Source organism: Anomaloglossus baeobatrachus, chromosome 2, assembly GCF_048569485.1.
Source record: "Anomaloglossus baeobatrachus isolate aAnoBae1 chromosome 2, aAnoBae1.hap1, whole genome shotgun sequence".
Lineage (NCBI taxonomy): Eukaryota > Metazoa > Chordata > Amphibia > Anura > Aromobatidae > Anomaloglossus > Anomaloglossus baeobatrachus.
The window spans coordinates 35,811,137-35,830,658 of NC_134354.1; the positions used below are offsets into that span (position 1 = coordinate 35,811,137).

The 19,522-nt window shown below is 45.8% G+C and overlaps 1 protein-coding gene across 1 annotated transcript in view; it reads right to left on the reverse strand.

The window, feature by feature from the left end:
• The window catches only part of SIM2 (SIM bHLH transcription factor 2), a 163,770-nt gene that overhangs the window by 88,265 nt on the left and 55,983 nt on the right, over window positions 1-19,522 (reverse strand). The window contains exon 2 of the mRNA XM_075332918.1: window positions 10,153-10,235. Coding sequence (XP_075189033.1) covers window positions 10,153-10,235 — 83 coding nt within the window. The remainder of the gene's footprint in view (window positions 1-10,152; window positions 10,236-19,522) is intronic.

A 19,522-nucleotide genomic window follows, 5' to 3' on the forward strand; every position in this document is an offset into this window, starting at 1 on the left:
GCATGCATGGGACACTGTGAAGAGGGATCAGCATGCATGGGACACTGTGAGGAGGGGGCAGCATGCATGGGACACTGTGAGGAGGGGGCAGCATGCATGGGACACTGTGAGGAGGGGGCAGCATGCATGGGACACTGTGAGGAGGGATCAGCATGCATGGGACACTGTGAGGAGGGGGCAGCATGCATGGGACACTGTGAGGAGGGGGCAGCATGCATGGGACACTGTGAGGAGGGGGCAGCATGCATGGGACACTGTGAGGAGGGGGCAGCATGCATGGGACACTGTGAGGAGGGGGCAGCATGCATGGGACATTGTGAGGAGGGGGAAGCATGCATGGGACATTGTGAGGAGGGGGCAGCACGTATGGGACATTGTGAGGAGGGGGCAGCATGCATGGGACATTGTGAGGAGGGGGCAGCATGTATGGGACATTGTGAGGAGGGGGCAGCATGCATGGGACATTGTGAGGAGGGGGCAGCATGCATAGGACATTGTGAGGAGGGGGCAGCATGTATGGGACATTGTGAGGAGGGGGCAGCATGCATGGGACATTGTGAGGAGGGGGCAGCATGTATGGGACATTGTGAGGAGGGGGCAGCATGATGTGAGGTCAATGTGCAGATCATATTTCATAATCGAGGAAGGTGTGGTGGGTATAATTTATAAGTGGGGACGGTGTGGTGGGAATATTTTATCCTCATGCTATGTTTTGATGTGCCTGTGGTGATCCCCATTGGGTGGTTAGTGCCCTTAATTTCTCATTTATACTTTTTAAAGTGTTTTACAGAGTAGATCTGCCTTAAACAGATGTCGTGTGCGAAAACTCAGTTTTACATTGTCACTAAGGGGCGCGACCACTTAAAGTGCCTAGGGCAGCATGAAGGCAAAATACAGCCCTGCCCATAAGGTTATAAAAAACCTTTGTACCTTTGTAGTATATTTGAACATGTAAATATTTTTTTTTCTCATTTCCCCTGTAATTAAGGCTGCGATATTAGTCCCAGTTACACTGGAAATGCACAGGAGAGCTAAATAGGACAACTAGGAAACAGCAGCTACTACTACATCCCTAGACACAGAGATCACATAATCGCTGGGTCCAGAGGAGGAAGTATCAACAGTAATCCCTATTACTGCAGACAGACAATATTCATTGTGTGTATACATCAATCAGGAAGGCAGAGACAGTAAAAAAAATGTTCCTGCCTTCTCTTCTGGAGTCTGGCTGTGTCTGACAAGCAGATGCTGCCCTACTATGCAGTGATTGTAATGGTGTGATATTGTGTGTTGTGTATCTTTTTGTGTAGGTTCGTATTTTAGGCGTGGTGCTCTTTCCATTCTATGTATTATTTGTCATTTCTGCAGGTTAATAACCCCCTACAGTGCTTCTGTCCCTTGGTGTGGGGAAGGGGGACTGGAATCCACCCAAACTCTCTGCTTAAAGTGGGATTATTCAGTCTAGCTCAGAAGGAGAAGAGACAAGCAGGAAGATTCATCCTCTGGGGGAGAAGCTGCGGCTACAGGCAGCACCCCAGAGAGCCGTTGAGATACCCCGATTTCCCTGGAAGGGGACTGCTGGAGTATTGTGACTGATCCCTGGGACATTTATCCCATTACTGGACTACTTTACCCTCTGAGTGGTGGATTATTTTATGGACCTTCTGGATTGCATGGAATAAAGGTTCTTTGGATTGTTCACCCATCTCTCGCTCTGTTGATTGTGTAAATGAAAAAATGAAAAAAGGTCCGTGGAGCCTCTGTTAGGAGTCTCAGCACAGAACTAACCAGATATCCCTCTGGGATTGTCTGTTGATTGTGTGTTATTGGAGAAGAAACCCTTGACAGTGATATTGCAGAATGTCAATACAGAGTGGAATGCACAGGAGCGCTAAACGGGTCTAGTAGGAACCAGCAGCTCCAGATTCCTCCCTAGACACAGAGATCACATAACCACTGGGTCCAGAGGAGGAAGGGTCAACAGTGCACACGGCACACACAGAGAATGTTCATCATGGTATTAATATCAATCAGGAAGGCAGAGACAGTAAAAAAACATTCCTGCCTTCTCTTTCGGGAGTCTGGCAGTGTGTGACAAGCAGCTCCTGCTCCCGCTGGTAATGACATTATAGAACATCAATGCAGAGTGAAATGCGGACCAACCTGACACATATCTGTTTACGGGTGGTCCAAGGGTAGATAAAGTGTAACCATTATATTTATTTAATAAATCAACAGTATACATGAAAGTAAGAAACTCTGTAATATATTTCACCAGAGAAATCTGATTATTTCTGCTCCTGGACTGATCTTTCACTTTCAAATCAGGAAGGCAGAGATGGTAACAAACCGTTCCCGCCTTCTCTATGGGGAGTCTGGCTGTGTCTGATAAGCAGCTCCTGCTCCCACTGGTAATGACAGTATAGAACATCAATGCAGAGTGAAATGCAGACCAATCTGACACATATTTGTTTATGGATGGTCCAGGGGTAGATAAAGTGTAATCATTATTTTTATTTAATAAATCAACAGTACATATGAAAGTAAGAAACTTTGTAATATATTTCATCAGAGAAATCTGATTATTTTTGCTCCTGGACTGATCTTTCACTTTCAAATCAGGAAGGCAGAGATGGTAACAAGCCATTCCTGCCTTCTCTATGGGGAGTCTGGCTGTGTCTGACAAGCAGCTCCTGCTCCTGCTGCTGCTCTACTAAGCAGTGACATTGTAGAACATCAATGCAGAGTGAAATGCGGACCACCCCGACACTTATCTGTTTATGGGTGGTCCAGGAGTAGTTAAAGTGCAACTATTATTTTAATTTTTATTTAATCAGTCAATAGTACACATGAAAGCAAGAAACTTTATAATACATTTTATCAGAGAAATCTGCTTATTTTTGCTCCTGGACTGATCTTTTACTCTCAAATCTTTATTTTCGAGGGTTCACTAACTTTTGTAGTTGTGATATTTGCTCTTTACTTTGAGGAATATACAAATCTGAAGTTGTAAAACCAGTTCTGATGGGAATAAAAAGGTAGAAATCCAGTATACAGCGCGCCTTTATGAAAAACATATTGCATGGGGTGAGATTGTGCAGAGTTTTGGAGAGATTATTGCCGCCTGTTATGCATTTTCTTCAGATAATAGTAACATTCTATACAAACCTACAGGGCTTAAAGCCACAAATGAAAAATTGCAGCGAATTAAATCATTTTGCAAACAGCACAAACACATTTATGTAGAAATTCTACCAAAATCCCTATAAATACTAAGCCCCGGGGGGAATATACTACACATAGGCCACTGCTGTGTTCAGTCTGCGAACACTAGTGAAGGACCAGAAAATATGAGAATGAGACCAAAAAATATTACACGAATAAATTATTATTAATATGACGCTATTATATAGAACGGTTACAACTGTTAACAGGTTACAAATCTCCACCCATTGAAAAAAACAAAATCTACTTTAGGGTATATGCACATGTTGAGAATTGGCCTCATATGCATATGAACATTAGCAGCAATGAACAGATTCCAACCTTATATTATGTGATGAAGCATGCAATGAGTGTGTGCAGAGATGATTGTGAAGGGAGCGGGAGCAGGGTCAGCTGTGACATCACTTTTTTGGTGTTACGTGACACTGTAATCCTGCCGCTGAAAACTCTATCTCTAAAATAGCCCCAGTGGCCAGTGTGAAAATTGCAAGATTACTATTTTTAACCTTTTCCTATCCTAAGTCCTGCCCGGGTGGGGGGGGGGTGATTCCAAAAATTCCGTTACGCTCCTTCTTCCTATGGCAGGGGACATCAATAATTCATACTCATTTTACTGTCCTAAGTCCCTTCTAGCGGGCCACTGAGTGTAAAGTCACTTTTCTAAGCACAGCAAGCAGGACTTTGTGCATAGTGCTATTGGGATTTCAATGAGTAGAACTGGAGATTTTATTGGATAGGAAAAAGTTAATAAAAATAAAGATCTTGATATGAAATAAAACACGTTGACAAAAATGATGAAAAAAAAATAGATGTAGCGCAAAAACCTCTCGGTCAACACTCATCACCAGTCTCCTTTTTTTGTTGCCACACGTCACCCTCTGCATGCAACCCTCACAACCTACAGACAATCCATCCATAACTATAGCTCAGTATATTTTCACTAACTCTCTAGAAGGAACTGTCTCTTTCCCTATCAGCTAACCCCTCCCACTGTGGGCTAGTCCCAACACTTAACTATTACTTACCCTAAACAAGTGCTGTGCATTACATTACTACATATAACCTTACTGTACATTACACTTGTTCTTTCAACAATATTTTTAAGAATGCATTTTAAATACTTCAATTACCCCCTCCCCTGTTATTGTAAACCCCTTAAAATTTAATAAAGTATACATTACACTTTACATTACCAAACAATCCACATTATCATCACAGTTCACATGACATAATATTTACAAAAGACGCAGAGCACAATCCACATTACACTACACAACAATACCGCAACCCGATTGATGTCTTCAAGTGAAGGAACGCGACCGCACCCAATCCACGTCCTACACATTTTATGATGATAGCGTTCCTTTGTCCACTACTAGGAAAACCCCTACTGATTCCATATGTTTCCCAAGGTAAAATAATAAAGCCTATACTCACGTCCCATACCGGCGCCATTCCAGTGGTGTCTAGGATTGCGGTGGCATCACGCGAGCCCTGCATTCAATCAGCGTCAGCTTCTGTCTCCTCACGTTCGGACCAAATGAATTCTTTTGATCCGAAGGTGGGGAGATAGAAGCGGGCGCTGAGTGGATGCAGGGCTTGTCTGATGTCACAACGTCATGTGAGCCCCGGGACCGTGATCCCGGAGACCACTGGAACGGCACCAGTACCGGAGGTGGGTATAGGATTCATTATTTTACCTGGGAAAAAGATGTGGAATCAGAAGAGGTTGTCCCAGTAGTGGACAAACCCTTAAAGGAGGAAATTGCCCCACACTGTACAATACGTTAATGCAAAGAGAAACAGCCATGATAACATACAGTATATAAAGATTTTGCCAAAACAAGGCAAAAACTTGACTCTTAAGACCGCTTTACACGCAACGACATCGCTAACGAGATATCGTTGGAGGTCACGAAATTCGTGACGCACATCCGGCCTCGTTAGCGACGTCGTTGCGTGTGACACGTACGAGCGACCGCTAACGATCAAAAATACTCACCACATCGTTGATCGTTGACACGTCGTACATTTTCAAAAAGTTGTTGCTCGTTCAGGACGCAGGTTGTTGGTCGTTCCTGAGGCAGCACACATCGCTACGTGTGACACCCCGGGAACGACGAACAACAGCGAACCTGCGTCCTCCGGCAACGAGGTGGGAGTGACGATCCTGCGGCTCCTCTCCGCCCCTCCGCTTCAATTGGTGGGCCGCTGTGTGACGTCGCTGTGACGCCGAACGAACCGCCCCCTTAAAGAAGAAGTTGTTCGCTGCCCACAGCGACGTCGCTAGGAAGGTAAGTACGTTTAACGCGTCCTAACGATATTGTGAGCCATGGGCAGCGATTTGCCCATGACACACAAACGACGGGGGTGGGTGCTTTCACTAGTGACATCGCTAGCGATGTCACTGTGTGTAAGGCGGCCTTACCTTTTACTTAATTGAAGAGTATGGAAGCCAATCCGGGTTGAAGATTAATATAGCCAAATGTGAGCCCCTTTACCTTAAACAGCACATACACACAAATGAAATGGTCTACCATTATGAATTGCTAAATCACATGAAATATTCAGGCATTAATATCAGAAAAATATAAAAATCTTCATAATCTTTAAATTATCCTCCGATATTTCACAAAATACAGTTAGAGCTTAAAGTGGATCTACCACCAGGTCAACAGTGGGCAGATTTTACTCTTATGTTATTGTCTGTTCTCCCCTGAGTTTTCAGTTTTTTGTATTTTTTAAATCCGCCATATGGTGCCAGAGATATGGACCTTTTTATGTACTGATAGTTTTTATGATCTTTAGTAAGGGGGCGTGGTTCACAATGAAATACCTAAAGACACGCCCCAGAGTATTCTAGAGCCACGCCCACTTGATAGAGGCCATGACATTAGCACTGAATAAAAAGGCCCATATCTCTGGAACCGTATGGAAGATTTTAAAATAATAAAAAATGGAATACTCAGGAGAGAGGCGGGAATAAAAGAAGAGCAAAAACAAGACACTTTTGACCTAGTGAGAAATTCTCTTTAAAAAATCTATACATCTGCCATCATCATTATCAGCCCGCTGTACTTGATAAAAATTATAAGTTTATCCAAATTGTGATATATACAGTTAGGTCCAGAAATATTTGGACAGTGACACAAGTTTTGTTATTTTAGCTGTTTACAAAAACATGTTCAGAAATACAATTCTATATATAATATGGGCTGAAAGTGCACACTCCCAGCTGCAATATGAGAGTTTTCACATCCAAATCGGAGAAAGGGTTTAGGAATCATAGCTCTGTAATGCATAGCCTCCTCTTTTTCAAGGGATCAAAAGTAATTGGACAAGGGACTCTAAGGGCTGCAATTAACACTGAAGGCGTCTCCCTCGTTAACCTGTAATCAATGAAGTAGTTAAAAGGTCTGGGGTTGATTACAGGTGTGTGGTTTTGCATTTGGAAGCTGTTGCTGTGACCAGACAACATGCGGTCTAAGGAACTCTCTATTGAGGTGAAGCAGAACATCCTGAGGCTGAAAAAAAAGAAAGAATCCATCAGAGAGATAGCAGACATGCTTGGAGTAGCAAAATCAACAGTTGGGTACATTCTGAGAAAAAAGGAATTGACTGGTGAGCTTGGGAACTCAAAAAGGCCTGGGCGTCCACGGATGACAACAGTGGTGGATGATCGCCGCATACTTTCTTTGGTGAAGAAGAACCCGTTCACAACATCAACTGAAGTCCAGAACACTCTCAGTGAAGTAGGTGTATCTGTCTCTAAGTCAACAGTAAAGAGAAGACTCCATGAAAGTAAATACAAAGGGTTCACATCTAGATGCAAACCATTCATCAATTCCAAAAATAGACAGGCCAGAGTTAAATTTGCTGAAAAACACCTCATGAAGCCAGCTCAGTTCTGGAAAAGTATTCTATGGACAGATGAGACAAAGATCAACCTGTAACAGAATTATGGGAAGAAAAAAGTTTGGAGAAGAAAGGGAACGGCACATGATCCAAGGCACACCACATCCTCTGTAAAACATGGTGGAGGCAACGTGATGGCATGGGCATGCATGGCTTTCAATGGCACTGGGTCACTTGTGTTTATTGATGGCATAACAGCAGACAAGAGTAGCCGGATGAATTCTGAAGTGTACCAGGATATACTTTCAGCCCAGATTCAGTCAAATGCCGCAAAGTTGATCGGACGGCGCTTCATAGTACAGATGGACAATGACCCCAAGCATACAGCCAAAGCTACCCAGGAGTTCATGAGTGCAAAAAAGTGGAACATTCTGCAATGGCCAAGTCAATCACCAGATCTTAACCCAATTGAGCATGCATTTCACTTGCTCAAATCCAGACTTAAGACGGAAAGACCCACAAACAAGCAAGACCTGAAGGCTGCGGCTGTAAAGGCCTGGCAAAGCATTAAGAAGGAGGAAACCCAGCGTTTGGTGATGTCCATGGGTTCCAGACTTAAGGCAGTGATTGCCTCCAAAGGATTCGCAACAAAATATTGAAAATAAAAATATTTTGTTTGGGTTTGGTTTATTTGTCCAATTACTTTTGACCTCCTAAAATGTGGAGTGTTTGTAAAGAAATGTGTACAATTCCTACAATTTCTATCAGATATTTTTGTTCAAACCTTCAAATTAAACGTTACAATCTGCACTTGAATTCTGTTGTAGAGGTTTCATTTCAAATCCAATGTGGTGGCATGCAGAGCCCAACTCGCGAAAATTGTGTCACTGTCCAAATATTTCTGGACCTAACTGTATATAATGCAAACAATTCCCCTTTCAAACGTAAAGACAATACTGAATACAGTATTTAGCACTTATCTATAGTGAGGGAAATGCCCACGGGCCTCGATGAGGATACTTGTACCAATAAAAGAGAATGGAGTCATACATTATATTAATTATTATATTGCACTCCGGATTATGACCGCTCTCCATTGATACTTGTATCTATACTGTTAGATCTTTTTGATTGTTTACTTTTGCATTAATAAAAATCTAGTGTCCTTACCAAGAAAAAAAATGTAGCTGAGATGAGGCGCTTTCTTTATTCTGAAAAAAAAAATGACGCTCATGATACATGCACAGAGTGAGGCGTGTGTCCCGTGGAATTGCACACTGATAAACCAATCTCACAGCCCTTATTATGCTGATAGTAAGCTTCCTGAGAGTACGCCCTCGTTCTCCACATTGTGTGTGATATACAGGTCCACCATAGTACTGCCATTCATAGATCTCATAGATAAATGTGTTATTCACAGATCCTCCATAACACTGTGGCCTACATTGATCCTCCATAACAATGTGTCATACACAGATCCCCCTTAACAATGTGTCATCCATAGATCCCCCATAACACTGTCGCCCCAACAGGTCCCCCATAACAATACATCGTCCACAGATATTCAAAAATATTTTATCTATAAATCCCCCATAATACTAAGCCATTTACAGATCCACCTTAAGTGGGACTTTCACATATTTCCCCATAACAGTGTGTCATCAACAAGTGCTCCTATAACACTGTGCTACGTAGGGGACGGCATGATCATACTCTGAGGATCTCCATGAACCACAAATCGTAATGAATGTGGGCCACTGTCAATGATCATTTTATCAATATAATTAAATATTGCCCATCTTGAAATCTATGTCTATTTGGAAGCACACAGTAGAGCAGATGGAGGGTGCTTGCAGCACTGAGGAGAGGCAGGGTGCAGCTTGGAAATGTAGTTGTGGTATATAGGAATACAATTCAGCTCTGAATGGACAGAGGAGCAGAACAGGATGAAAAGACACAAAAGGTACAAGAAAGAAACTTTATTTTGTATGGTCTATTAATAATAATGAGGCAGTTAATTCTGCTTTGTAAGTAATGCGATTGTGGTAATATCCCTTTAAAGAGCAGGAACCCTATTATTTTTTTATTTAAAAATTTTGAGACATCCACTATTTTTTGTTCTTTGTTATTTGCTGAACATCTAATATATAAAGCTGAATGTGTGTGTGTGTGTGTGTGTGTGTGTCTGTGTGTGTGTCTGTGTCTGTGTGTGTGTGTGTGTGTGTGTGTGTGTGTGTGTGTGTGTGTGTGTGTGTCCGGGATTGCCATCTGCACCGTCGCAGCTACAGCCACAAAATTTTGCACACTCACACGTCTGGACCCCGAGAGCGTCATAGGCTATGTTGTGAGCCGAAATTTTAACCCCGCGCATTCCAATTTACCAATCAATTTTGCCCCTATCTACATAATGGGGAAAAAGTGAAACAAAAAGTGTATCCGCAACGTCGTATTTCCAATCACAAAATTTTGCACAGACACCTCATGTGACCCAGGGAACGTCGTAGACTATGTTTTGACAGGAAAATTTAAACCCGCGCTTTACAGTTACTCTCCAAAAAACATGCCTCCATTAAAGTAAATGGAGCCTGGAACTACAGGTTATTAGTAGGAGCTGTGAGTGGTTGCTATAGGAACAAAAGACATTCATAGTATAAGAAGCTTATATGTGAGGTAATAAGATGTTGGTGGGGAGATGGCTAGAGAGAGACAGACAGAGAGAGAGACAGACAAACAGTGAAAGAGACAGAAAGAGACAGACAAACAGTGAAAGAGACAGAAAGAGACAGATGGGGAAAGAGACAGACCTGGAAAGAGACAGACCTGGAAAGAGACAGACGGAGCACATTACTTGGCCAATTTAGTTAAATCTGTGTGGAATATCTGGGGCATTGAAATATATGTTGTGAAATGCTTCTATTAGCTTAGTTTTTGCCTTTTAATAATTACATTTCTATCTATTTGTTTTGTGGTTTTTGTGTGCAGAATACATTTTTGTTAATACATTCTATTTTGTTAACAGCAGTTATTAACCCGGGTGAAGCCGGGTAGTGCAGCTAGTTGAAAATAAAATACCTGCAGTAAATGAGATCCTAGTTCCTTTGCCACATTATCCAGCGGTCCTATTCTTGTTGGATGTCCCCAAGCATCTCCCAATCCTAAAAAAAAAAAGAAATAATAAAGAAGTTACAGCCGGCATCAATACAATTGTCAATGACAATATATGCCCTACTCTTAGCTGTTTAGTGGTAGCACGCAGGTTTAAAGGATACGGACATCTTCATCTTTTTTTTTTTTTTTTTTCACTTAAATGCACACAGGTTTAGCTAAAAATTATTTTTGCAATCAGGTTTATTACATATTTGGCACTGTTTGCTTTCTATAGCCTCCATGTTGCAATGTCTAGTGCTGACTGCAGAATGAGTTAACTTAAAATCCATCAGTGAGCTCATTCTCGCAGCTAATTTATGTTCACAAATTTCACCTAACTTTTATGTGGTCATAAATCATCTAAGAGGAGCAGAGAACAAGGAAGATATAAACTCTCCCAGCAGGGCAACCATGGATGGATTCTCAGTTAAAGGGTATCTGTCACCCCAAAATGACATTTAAATATTAATATAGGGTACCTAGCCCCAAATCATACTAGGCGTGCATAGCTTAACTTTATAGTTAATTAAAAATCAATTTTTATTGGATGTGTAAATGAGGGAGCTTTGGTGCACCTTTCATATGGTCTATGCTTTGGTGCACCCTTGCTGTGGTCCATGCTTTGGTGCACCCTTGGTGTGGTCTATGCTTTGGTGCACCCTTGGTGTGGTCTATGCTTTGGTGCACCCTTGGTGTGGTCCATGCTTTGGTGCACCCTTGGTGTGGTCTATGCTTTGGTGCACCCTTGGTGTGGCCTATGTTTTGGTGCACCCTTGCTGTGGTCTATGTTTTGGTGCACCCTTGGTGCGGTCTATGCTTTAGTGCGCCCTTGGTGTGGAATATGTTTTAGTGCACCCTTGGTGTGGTCTATGCTTTGGCACACCCTTGCTGTGGTCTATGCTTTGGTGAACCCTTGGCGTGGTCCATGCTTTGGTGCACCCTTGGTGGGGTCTATGCTTTGGTGCACTCTTAGTGTGGTCTATGCTTTGGCACACCCTTGGTATGGTCTATGCTTTGGTGCACCCTTGGTGTGGTCTATGCTTTGGTGCACCCTTGGTGTGGTCAATGCTTTGGGCCACCCTTGCTGTGGTCTATGCTTTGGTGCACCCTTGGTGTGGTCTATGTTTTGGTGCACCCTTGGTGTGGTTTATGCTTTGGCACACCCTTGCTGTGGTCTATGCTCTGGTGCACCCTTGGTGTGGTCTATGTTTTGGTGCACCCTTGGTATGGTGTAAGCTTTGGTGCATTCTTGGTGTCGTGTATGCTTTGGTGCACTTTTGGTGTGGTCTATGCTTTAGTGCATCCTTAGTGTGGTGTATGCTTTGGTACCCCCTTGGCGTCGTCCATGCTTTGGTGCACCCTTGGTGTGGTCTATGCTTTGGTGCACTCTTAGTGTGGTCTATGCTTTGGCACACCCTTGGTTTGGTCCATGCTTTGGTACACCCTTGGTGTGGTCTATGCTTTGGTGCACTCTTAGTGTGGTCTATGCTTTGGCACACCCTTGGTTTGGTCTATGCTTTGGCCCACCCTTGGTGTGGTCTATGCTTTGGCACACCCTTGGTGTGGTCTATGTTTTGGCACACCCTTGCTGTGGTCTATGCTTTGGTGCACCCTTGGTGTGGTCTATGTTTTGGTGCACCCTTGGTGTGGTTTATGCTTTGGCACACCCTTGGTGTGGTTTATGCTTTGGCACACCCTTGGTGTGGTCTATGCTTTGGTGCACTCTTAGTGTGGTCTATGCTTTGGCACACCCTTGGTTTGGTCTATGCTTTGGCCCACCCTTGGTGTGGTCTATGCTTTGGCACACCCTTGGTGTGGTCTATGTTTTGGCACACCCTTGGTGTGGTCTATGTTTTGGCACACCCTTGCTGTGGTCTATGCTTTGGTGCACCCTTGGTGTCGTCTATGTTTTGGTGCACCCTTGGTGTGGTTTATGCTTTGGCACACCCTTGCTGTGGTCTATGCTTTGGTGCACCCTTGGTGTGGTCTATGTTTTGGTGCACCCTTGGTATGGTGTAAGCTTTGGTGCATTCTTGGTGTCGTGTATGCTTTGGTGCACTTTTGGTGTGGTCTATGCTTTAGTGCATCCTTAGTGTGGTGTATGCTTTGGTACCCCCTTGGTGTCATCTATGCTTTGGTGCACCCTTGGTGTGGTCTATGCTTTGGTGCAAACTTTGTTTGTGGGGAAACCCCTTTAATCATAGTGTATCATGTGATGGATTTGCAATGGAAAATGTCTTAACCTAATCTAAAAGATAAAAAAGCCACCCCTAGGGGAGCTCAGGAGCTTCCTACATACTGGTTTATTATTAAGTTTGATGTATGCAGTAAACTGCTTAGCTCCCCCTTGTGGTTCCTGCAAGAGCACACATTTTCATCATTTAACTTTATCTATACCAGGGATTTGGTGCTGAGTGTTATAATTAGAGTAGCTAAGTGAAAATATATGGGCCTTTTTATTTAGTACATTTTTATTACTAAGAGGATGTGGCTCATCGGATCCTCAGGGGCGTGTCTTTAGAAAAAGAATAAAGACCCATATCTCTGGAACCAAATGGCAGATTTTAAAACAACAAAAAAAGGAATACTCAGGGGAGGAGTAGGAATAAAATAAGAGCAAAAACTATCTACTTTTGTCCTTTCTAAATATACGGTAAGTAAAGGTTTTATTATTCAGCTGTTCAATCCCTTTAATAAAAAGTAAAAATAACCCTGTGAAAATTGCAGCCATATAAAATGAAAAAGATATATGGTTGTAAAGAATCTTTGGGAACTTGACAGACGAGGAGTGAGGACTCACCCGCTGGGATTATTTTTTTTTTCAGTTTAGTAGGAAATCTTACGCCATGTATCGGTATATTAAGAATTTATTATATGATAGAGTTATTAAAGTAGAATTATTGAACCCGCCTGTAACCACGCTGTGCAGTAAAGAGCCCTGAATGGAGGCCATTATGTGCAGCATCTCTATAAAATATGTGCTCTAACTACTTGCACTAAAAAGTCAGCAGGGTTGTGCAAAAAGTTTACTTTGCAAAGTTTATTGGCAGCTGCACAGATGTTCCCAGAGCCGGACCCCAGACGCAGATTTCTCACATCCACCACCGAGCAGGAAAGTCTCGCTGAGCGCGACGAGAGCAAATCCCGAACAGAAGTAACTGAGCGGATAAATAGAGGAATAATATCTACAGGGGGAAATAAGGATTTGATTCTCTGCCGATTTTGCAAGTTTTCCCACCTACAAAAAGTGGAGAGGTCTCTAATTTATATCGTAGGTAACTTCAACCGTGACAGACAGAATGAAAAAAGTTCCAAAAAATCACATTGAAGGATTTTTAAATAATTTATTAGAATTTTATTGCATGAAATAAGTATTTGTTCACCTTCCAACCAAAAATGCTCCAGTTCCCCATTATGCTTGATAGTCAAGTCGAGTCTGTCCGAGCTTCTGACTGCTTGTTTCGAGTAGTGAGCACCCGAGCATGGTAGTGCCCGCTCATCACTAGTTACGAGTACTGAGCACCCGAGCATGGTAGTGCCCGCTCATCACTAGTTACGAGTACTGAGCACCCGAGCATGGTAGTGCCCGCTCATCACTAGTTACGAGTACTGAGCACCCGAGCATGGTAGTGCCCGCTCATCACTAGTTACGAGTACAGAGCACCCGAGCATGGTAGTGGCCGCTCATCACTAGTTACGAGTACTGAGCACCCGAGCATGGTAGTGCCCGCTCATCACTAGTTACGAGTACAGAGCACCCGAGCATGGTAGTGCCCGCTCATCACTAGTTACCAGTACTGAGCACCCGAGCATGGTAGTGCCCGCTCATCACTAGTTACCAGTATTGAGCACCTGAGCATGGTAGTGCCCGCTCATCACTAGTTACGAGTACAGAGCACCTGAGCATGGTAGTGCCCGCTCATCACTAGTTACGAGTACTGAGCACCCGAGCATGGTAGTGCCCGCTCATCACTAGTTACCAGTACTGAGCACCCGAGCATGGTAGTGCCCGCTCATCACTAGTTACCAGTATTGAGCACCTGAGCATGGTAGTGCCCGCTCATCACTAGTTACCAGTACTGAGCACCCGAGCATGGTAGTGCCCGCTCATCACTAGTTACCAGTATTGAGCACCTGAGCATGGTAGTGCCCGCTCATCACTAGTTACAAGTACTGAGCACCCGAGCATGGTAGTGCCCGCTCATCACTAGTTACTAGTACTGAGCACCCGAGCATGGTAGTGCCCGCTCATCACTAGTTACTAGTACTGAGCACCCGAGCATGGTAGTGCCCGCTCATCACTAGTTACTAGTACTGAGCACCCGAGCATGGTAGTGTCCGCTCATCACTAGTTACAAGTACTGAGCACCCGAGCATGGTAGTGCCCGCTCATCACTAGTTACTAGTACTGAGCACCCGAGCATGGTAGTGCCCGCTCATCACTAGTTACAAGTACTGAGCACCCGAGCATGGTAGTGCCCGCTCATCACTAGTTACGAGTGCTGAGCACCCGAGCATGGTAGTGCCCGCTCATCACTAGTTACAAGTACTGAGCACCTGAGCATGGTAGTGCCCGCTCATCACTAGTTACCAGTACAGAGCACCCGAGCATGGTAGTGCCCGCTCATCACTAGTTACGAGTACAGAGCACCCGAGCATGGTAGTGCGCTCATCACTAGTTACGAGTACTGAGCTCCTGAGCATGGTAGTGCCCGCTCATCACTAGTTACAAGTACTGAGCACCTGAGCATGGTAGTGCCCGCTCATCACTAGTTACCAGTACAGAGCACCCGAGCATGGTAGTGCCCGCTCATCACTAGTTACGAGTACAGAGCACCCGAGCATGGTAGTGCCCACTCATCACTAGTTACTAGTACTGAGCACCCGAGCATGGTAGTGCCCGCTCATCACTAGTTACCAGTACAGAGCACCTGAGCATGGTAGTGCCCGCTCATCACTAGTTATGAATACTGAGCTCCTGAGCATGGTAGTGCCCGCTCATCACTAGTTACTAGTACTGAGCACCCGAGCATGGTAATGCCCGCTCATCACTAGTTACGAGTACTGAGCTCCTGAGCATGGTAGTGCTCACTCATCACTAGTTACGAGTACTGAGCACCTGAGCATGGTAGTACCCGCTCATCACTAGTTACCAGTACTGAGCACCTGAGCATGGTAGTGCCCGCTCATCACTAGTTACAAATACTGAGCACCCGAGCATGGTAGTGCCCGCTCATCACTAGTTACAAGTACTGAGCACCCGAGCATGGTAGTGCCCGCTCATCACTAGTTACAAGTACTGAGCACCCGAGCATGGTAGTGCCCGCTCATCACTAGTTACGAGTGCTGAGCACCCGAGCATGGTAGTGCCCGCTCATCACTAGTTACAAGTACTGAGCACCCGAGCATGGTAGTGCCCGCTCATCACTAGTTACCAGTACTGAGCACCCAGGCATGGTAGTGTCCGCTCATCACTAGTTACGAGTACAGAGCACCCGAGCATGGTAGTGCCCGCTCATCACTAGTTACGAGTACTGAGCTCCTGAGCATGGTAGTGCCCGCTCATCACTAATTACGAGTACTGAGCACCCGAGCATGGTAGTGCCCGCTCATCACTAGTTACGAGTACAGAGCACCTGAGCATGGTAGTGCCCGCTCATCACTAGTTACCAGTACAGAGCACCTGAGCATGGTAGTGCCCGCTCATCACTAGTTACAAGTACTGAGCACCCGAGCATGGTAGTGCCCGCTCATCACTAGTTACGAGTACTGAGCACCCGAGCATGGTAGTGCCCGCTCATTACTAGTTACGAGTACTGAGCACCCGAGCATGGTAGTGCTCACTCATCACTAGTTCTGAGTACTGAGCACCCGAGCATGGTAGTGCCCGCTCATCACAAGTTACGAGTACTGAGCACCCGAACATGGTAGTGCCCGCTCATCACTAGTTACGAGTACAGAGCACCTGAGCATGGTAGTGCCCGCTCATCACTAGTTACGAGTACAGAGCACCCGAGCATGGTAGTGCCCGCTCATTACTAGTTACGAGTACTGAGCACCCGAGCATGGTAGTGCCCGCTCATTACTAGTTACGAGTACTGAGCACCCGAGCATGGTAGTGTCCGCTCATCACTAGTTACAAGTACAGAGCACCTGAGCATGGTAGTGTCCGCTCATCACTAGTTACAAGTACTGAGCACCCGAGCATGGTAGTGCCCGCTCATTACTAGTTACGAGTACTGAGCACCCGAGCATGGTAGTGCCCGCTCATCACTAGTTACGAGTACTGAGCACCCGAGCATGGTAGTGCCCGCTCATCACTAGTTACAAGTACTGAGCACCCGAGCATGGTAGTGCCCGCTCATCACTAGTTACCAGCACTGAGCACCTGAGCATGGTAGTGCCCGCTCATCACTAGTTACAAGTACTGAGCACCTGAGCATGGTAGTGCCCACTCATCACTAGTTACGAGTACTGAGCATCCGAGAATGGTAGTGCCCGCTCATCACTAGTTACAAATACTGAGCATCCGAGCATGGTAGTGCCCGCTCATCACTAGTTACTAGTACTGAGCACCCGAGCATGGTAGTGCCCGCTCATCACTAGTTACTAGTACTGAGCACCCGAGCATGGTAGTGCCCGCTCATCACTAGTTACTAGTACTGAGCACCCGAGCATGGTAGTGTCCGCTCATCACTAGTTACAAGTACTGAGCACCCGAGCATGGTAGTGCCCGCTCATCACTAGTTACTAGTACTGAGCACCCGAGCATGGTAGTGCCCGCTCATCACTAGTTACAAGTACTGAGCACCCGAGCATGGTAGTGCCCGCTCATCACTAGTTACGAGTGCTGAGCACCCGAGCATGGTAGTGCCCGCTCATCACTAGTTACAAGTACTGAGCACCTGAGCATGGTAGTGCCCGCTCATCACTAGTTACCAGTACAGAGCACCCGAGCATGGTAGTGCCCGCTCATCACTAGTTACGAGTACAGAGCACCCGAGCATGGTAGTGCCCACTCATCACTAGTTACGAGTACTGAGCTCCTGAGCATGGTAGTGCCCGCTCATCACTAGTTACCAGTACAGAGCACCCGAGCATGGTAGTGCCCGCTCATCACAAGTTACGAGTACAGAGCACCCGAGCATGGTAGTGCCCACTCATCACTAGTTACTAGTACTGAGCACCCGAGCATGGTAGTGCCCGCTCATCACTAGTTACCAGTACAGAGCACCTGAGCATGGTAGTGCCCGCTCATGACTAGTTATGAATACTGAGCTCCTGAGCATGGTAGTGCCCACTCATCACTAGTTACTAGTACTGAGCACCCGAGCATGGTAATGCCCGCTCATCACTAGTTACCAGTACAGAGCACCCGAGCATGGTAGTGCCCGCTCATCACTAGTTACGAGTACTGAGCTCCTGAGCATGGTAGTGCTCACTCATCACTAGTTACGAGTACTGAGCACCTGAGCATGGTAGTACCCGCTCATTACTAGTTACCAGTACTGAGCACCTGAGCATGGTAGTGCCCGCTCATCACTAGTTACAAATACTGAGCACCCGAGCATGGTAGTGCCCGCTCATCACTAGTTACAAGTACTGAGCACCCGAGCATGGTAATGCCCGCTCATCACTAGTTACAAGTACTGAGCACCCGAGCATGGTAGTGCCCGCTCATCACTAGTTACGAGTGCTGAGCACCCGAGCATGGTAGTGCCCGCTCATCACTAGTTACAAGTACTGAGCACCCGAGCATGGTAGTGCCCGCTCATCACTAGTTACCAGTACTGAGCACCCAGGCATGGTAGTGTCCGCTCATCACTAGTTACGAGTACAGAGCACCCGAGCATGGTAGTGCCCGCTCATCACTAGTTACGAGTACTGAGCTCCTGAGCATGGTAGTGCCCGCTCATCACTAGTTACGAGTACTGAGCACCCGAGCATGGTAGTGCCCGCTCATCACTAGTTACCAGTACTGAGCACCCGAGCATGGTAGTCCCCGCTCATCACTAATTACGAGTACTGAGCACCCGAGCATGGTAGTGCCCGCTCATCACTAGTTACGAGTACAGAGCACCTGAGCATGGTAGTGCCCGCTCATCACTAGTTACCAGTACAGAGCACCTGAGCATGGTAGTGCCCGCTCATCACTAGTTACAAGTACTGAGCACCCGAGCATAGTAGTGCTCGCTCATCACTAGTTACGAGTACTGAGCTCCTGAGCATGGTAGTGCCCGCTCATCACTAGTTACGAGTACTGAGCACCCGAGCATGGTAGTGCTCACTCATCACTAGTTCCGAGTACTGAGCACCCGAGCATGGTAGTGCCCGCTCATCACAAGTTACGAGTACTGAGCACCCGAACATGGTAGTGCCCGCTCATCACTAGTTACGAGTACAGAGCACCTGAGCATGGTAGTGCCTGCTCATCACTAGTTACAAGTACTGAGCACCCGAGCATGGTAGTGCCCGCTCATTACTAGTTACGAGTACTGAGCACCCGAGCATGGTAGTGCTCACTCATCACTAGTTACGAGTACTGAGCACCCGAGCATGGTAGTGCCCGCTCATCACTAGTTACAAGTACTGAGCACCCGAGCATGGTAGTGCCCGCTCATCACTAGTTACCAGCACTGAGCACCTGAGCATGGTAGTGCCCGCTCATCACTAGTTACAAGTACTGAGCACCTGAGCATGGTAGTGCCCACTCATCACTAGTTACGAGTACTGAGCATCCGAGAATGGTAGTGCCCACTCATCACTAGTTACGAGTACTGAGCTCCTGAGCATGGTAGTGCCCGCTCATCACTAGTTACCAGTACAGAGCACCCGAGCATGGTAGTGCCCGCTCATCACTAGTTACGAGTACAGAGCACCCGAGCATGGTAGTGCCCGCTCATCACTAGTTACAAATACTGAGCATCCGAGCATGGTAGTGGCCGCTCATCACTAGTTACGAGTACTGAGCACCCGAGCATGGTAGTGCCCGCTCATCACTAGTTACGAGTACTGAGCACCCGAGCATGGTAGTGCCCGCTCATCACTAGTTACGAGTACTGAGCATCCAAGCATGGTAGTGCCCGCTCATCACTAGTTACAAATACTGAGCACCCGAGCATGGTAGTGGCCGCTCATCACTAGTTACGAGTACAGAGCACCCGAGCATGGTAGTGCCCGCTCATCACTAGTTACAAATACTGAGCATCCGAGCATGGTAGTGGCCGCTCATCACTAGTTACGAGTACTGAGCACCCGAGCATGGTAGTGCCCGCTCATCACTAGTTACGAGTAC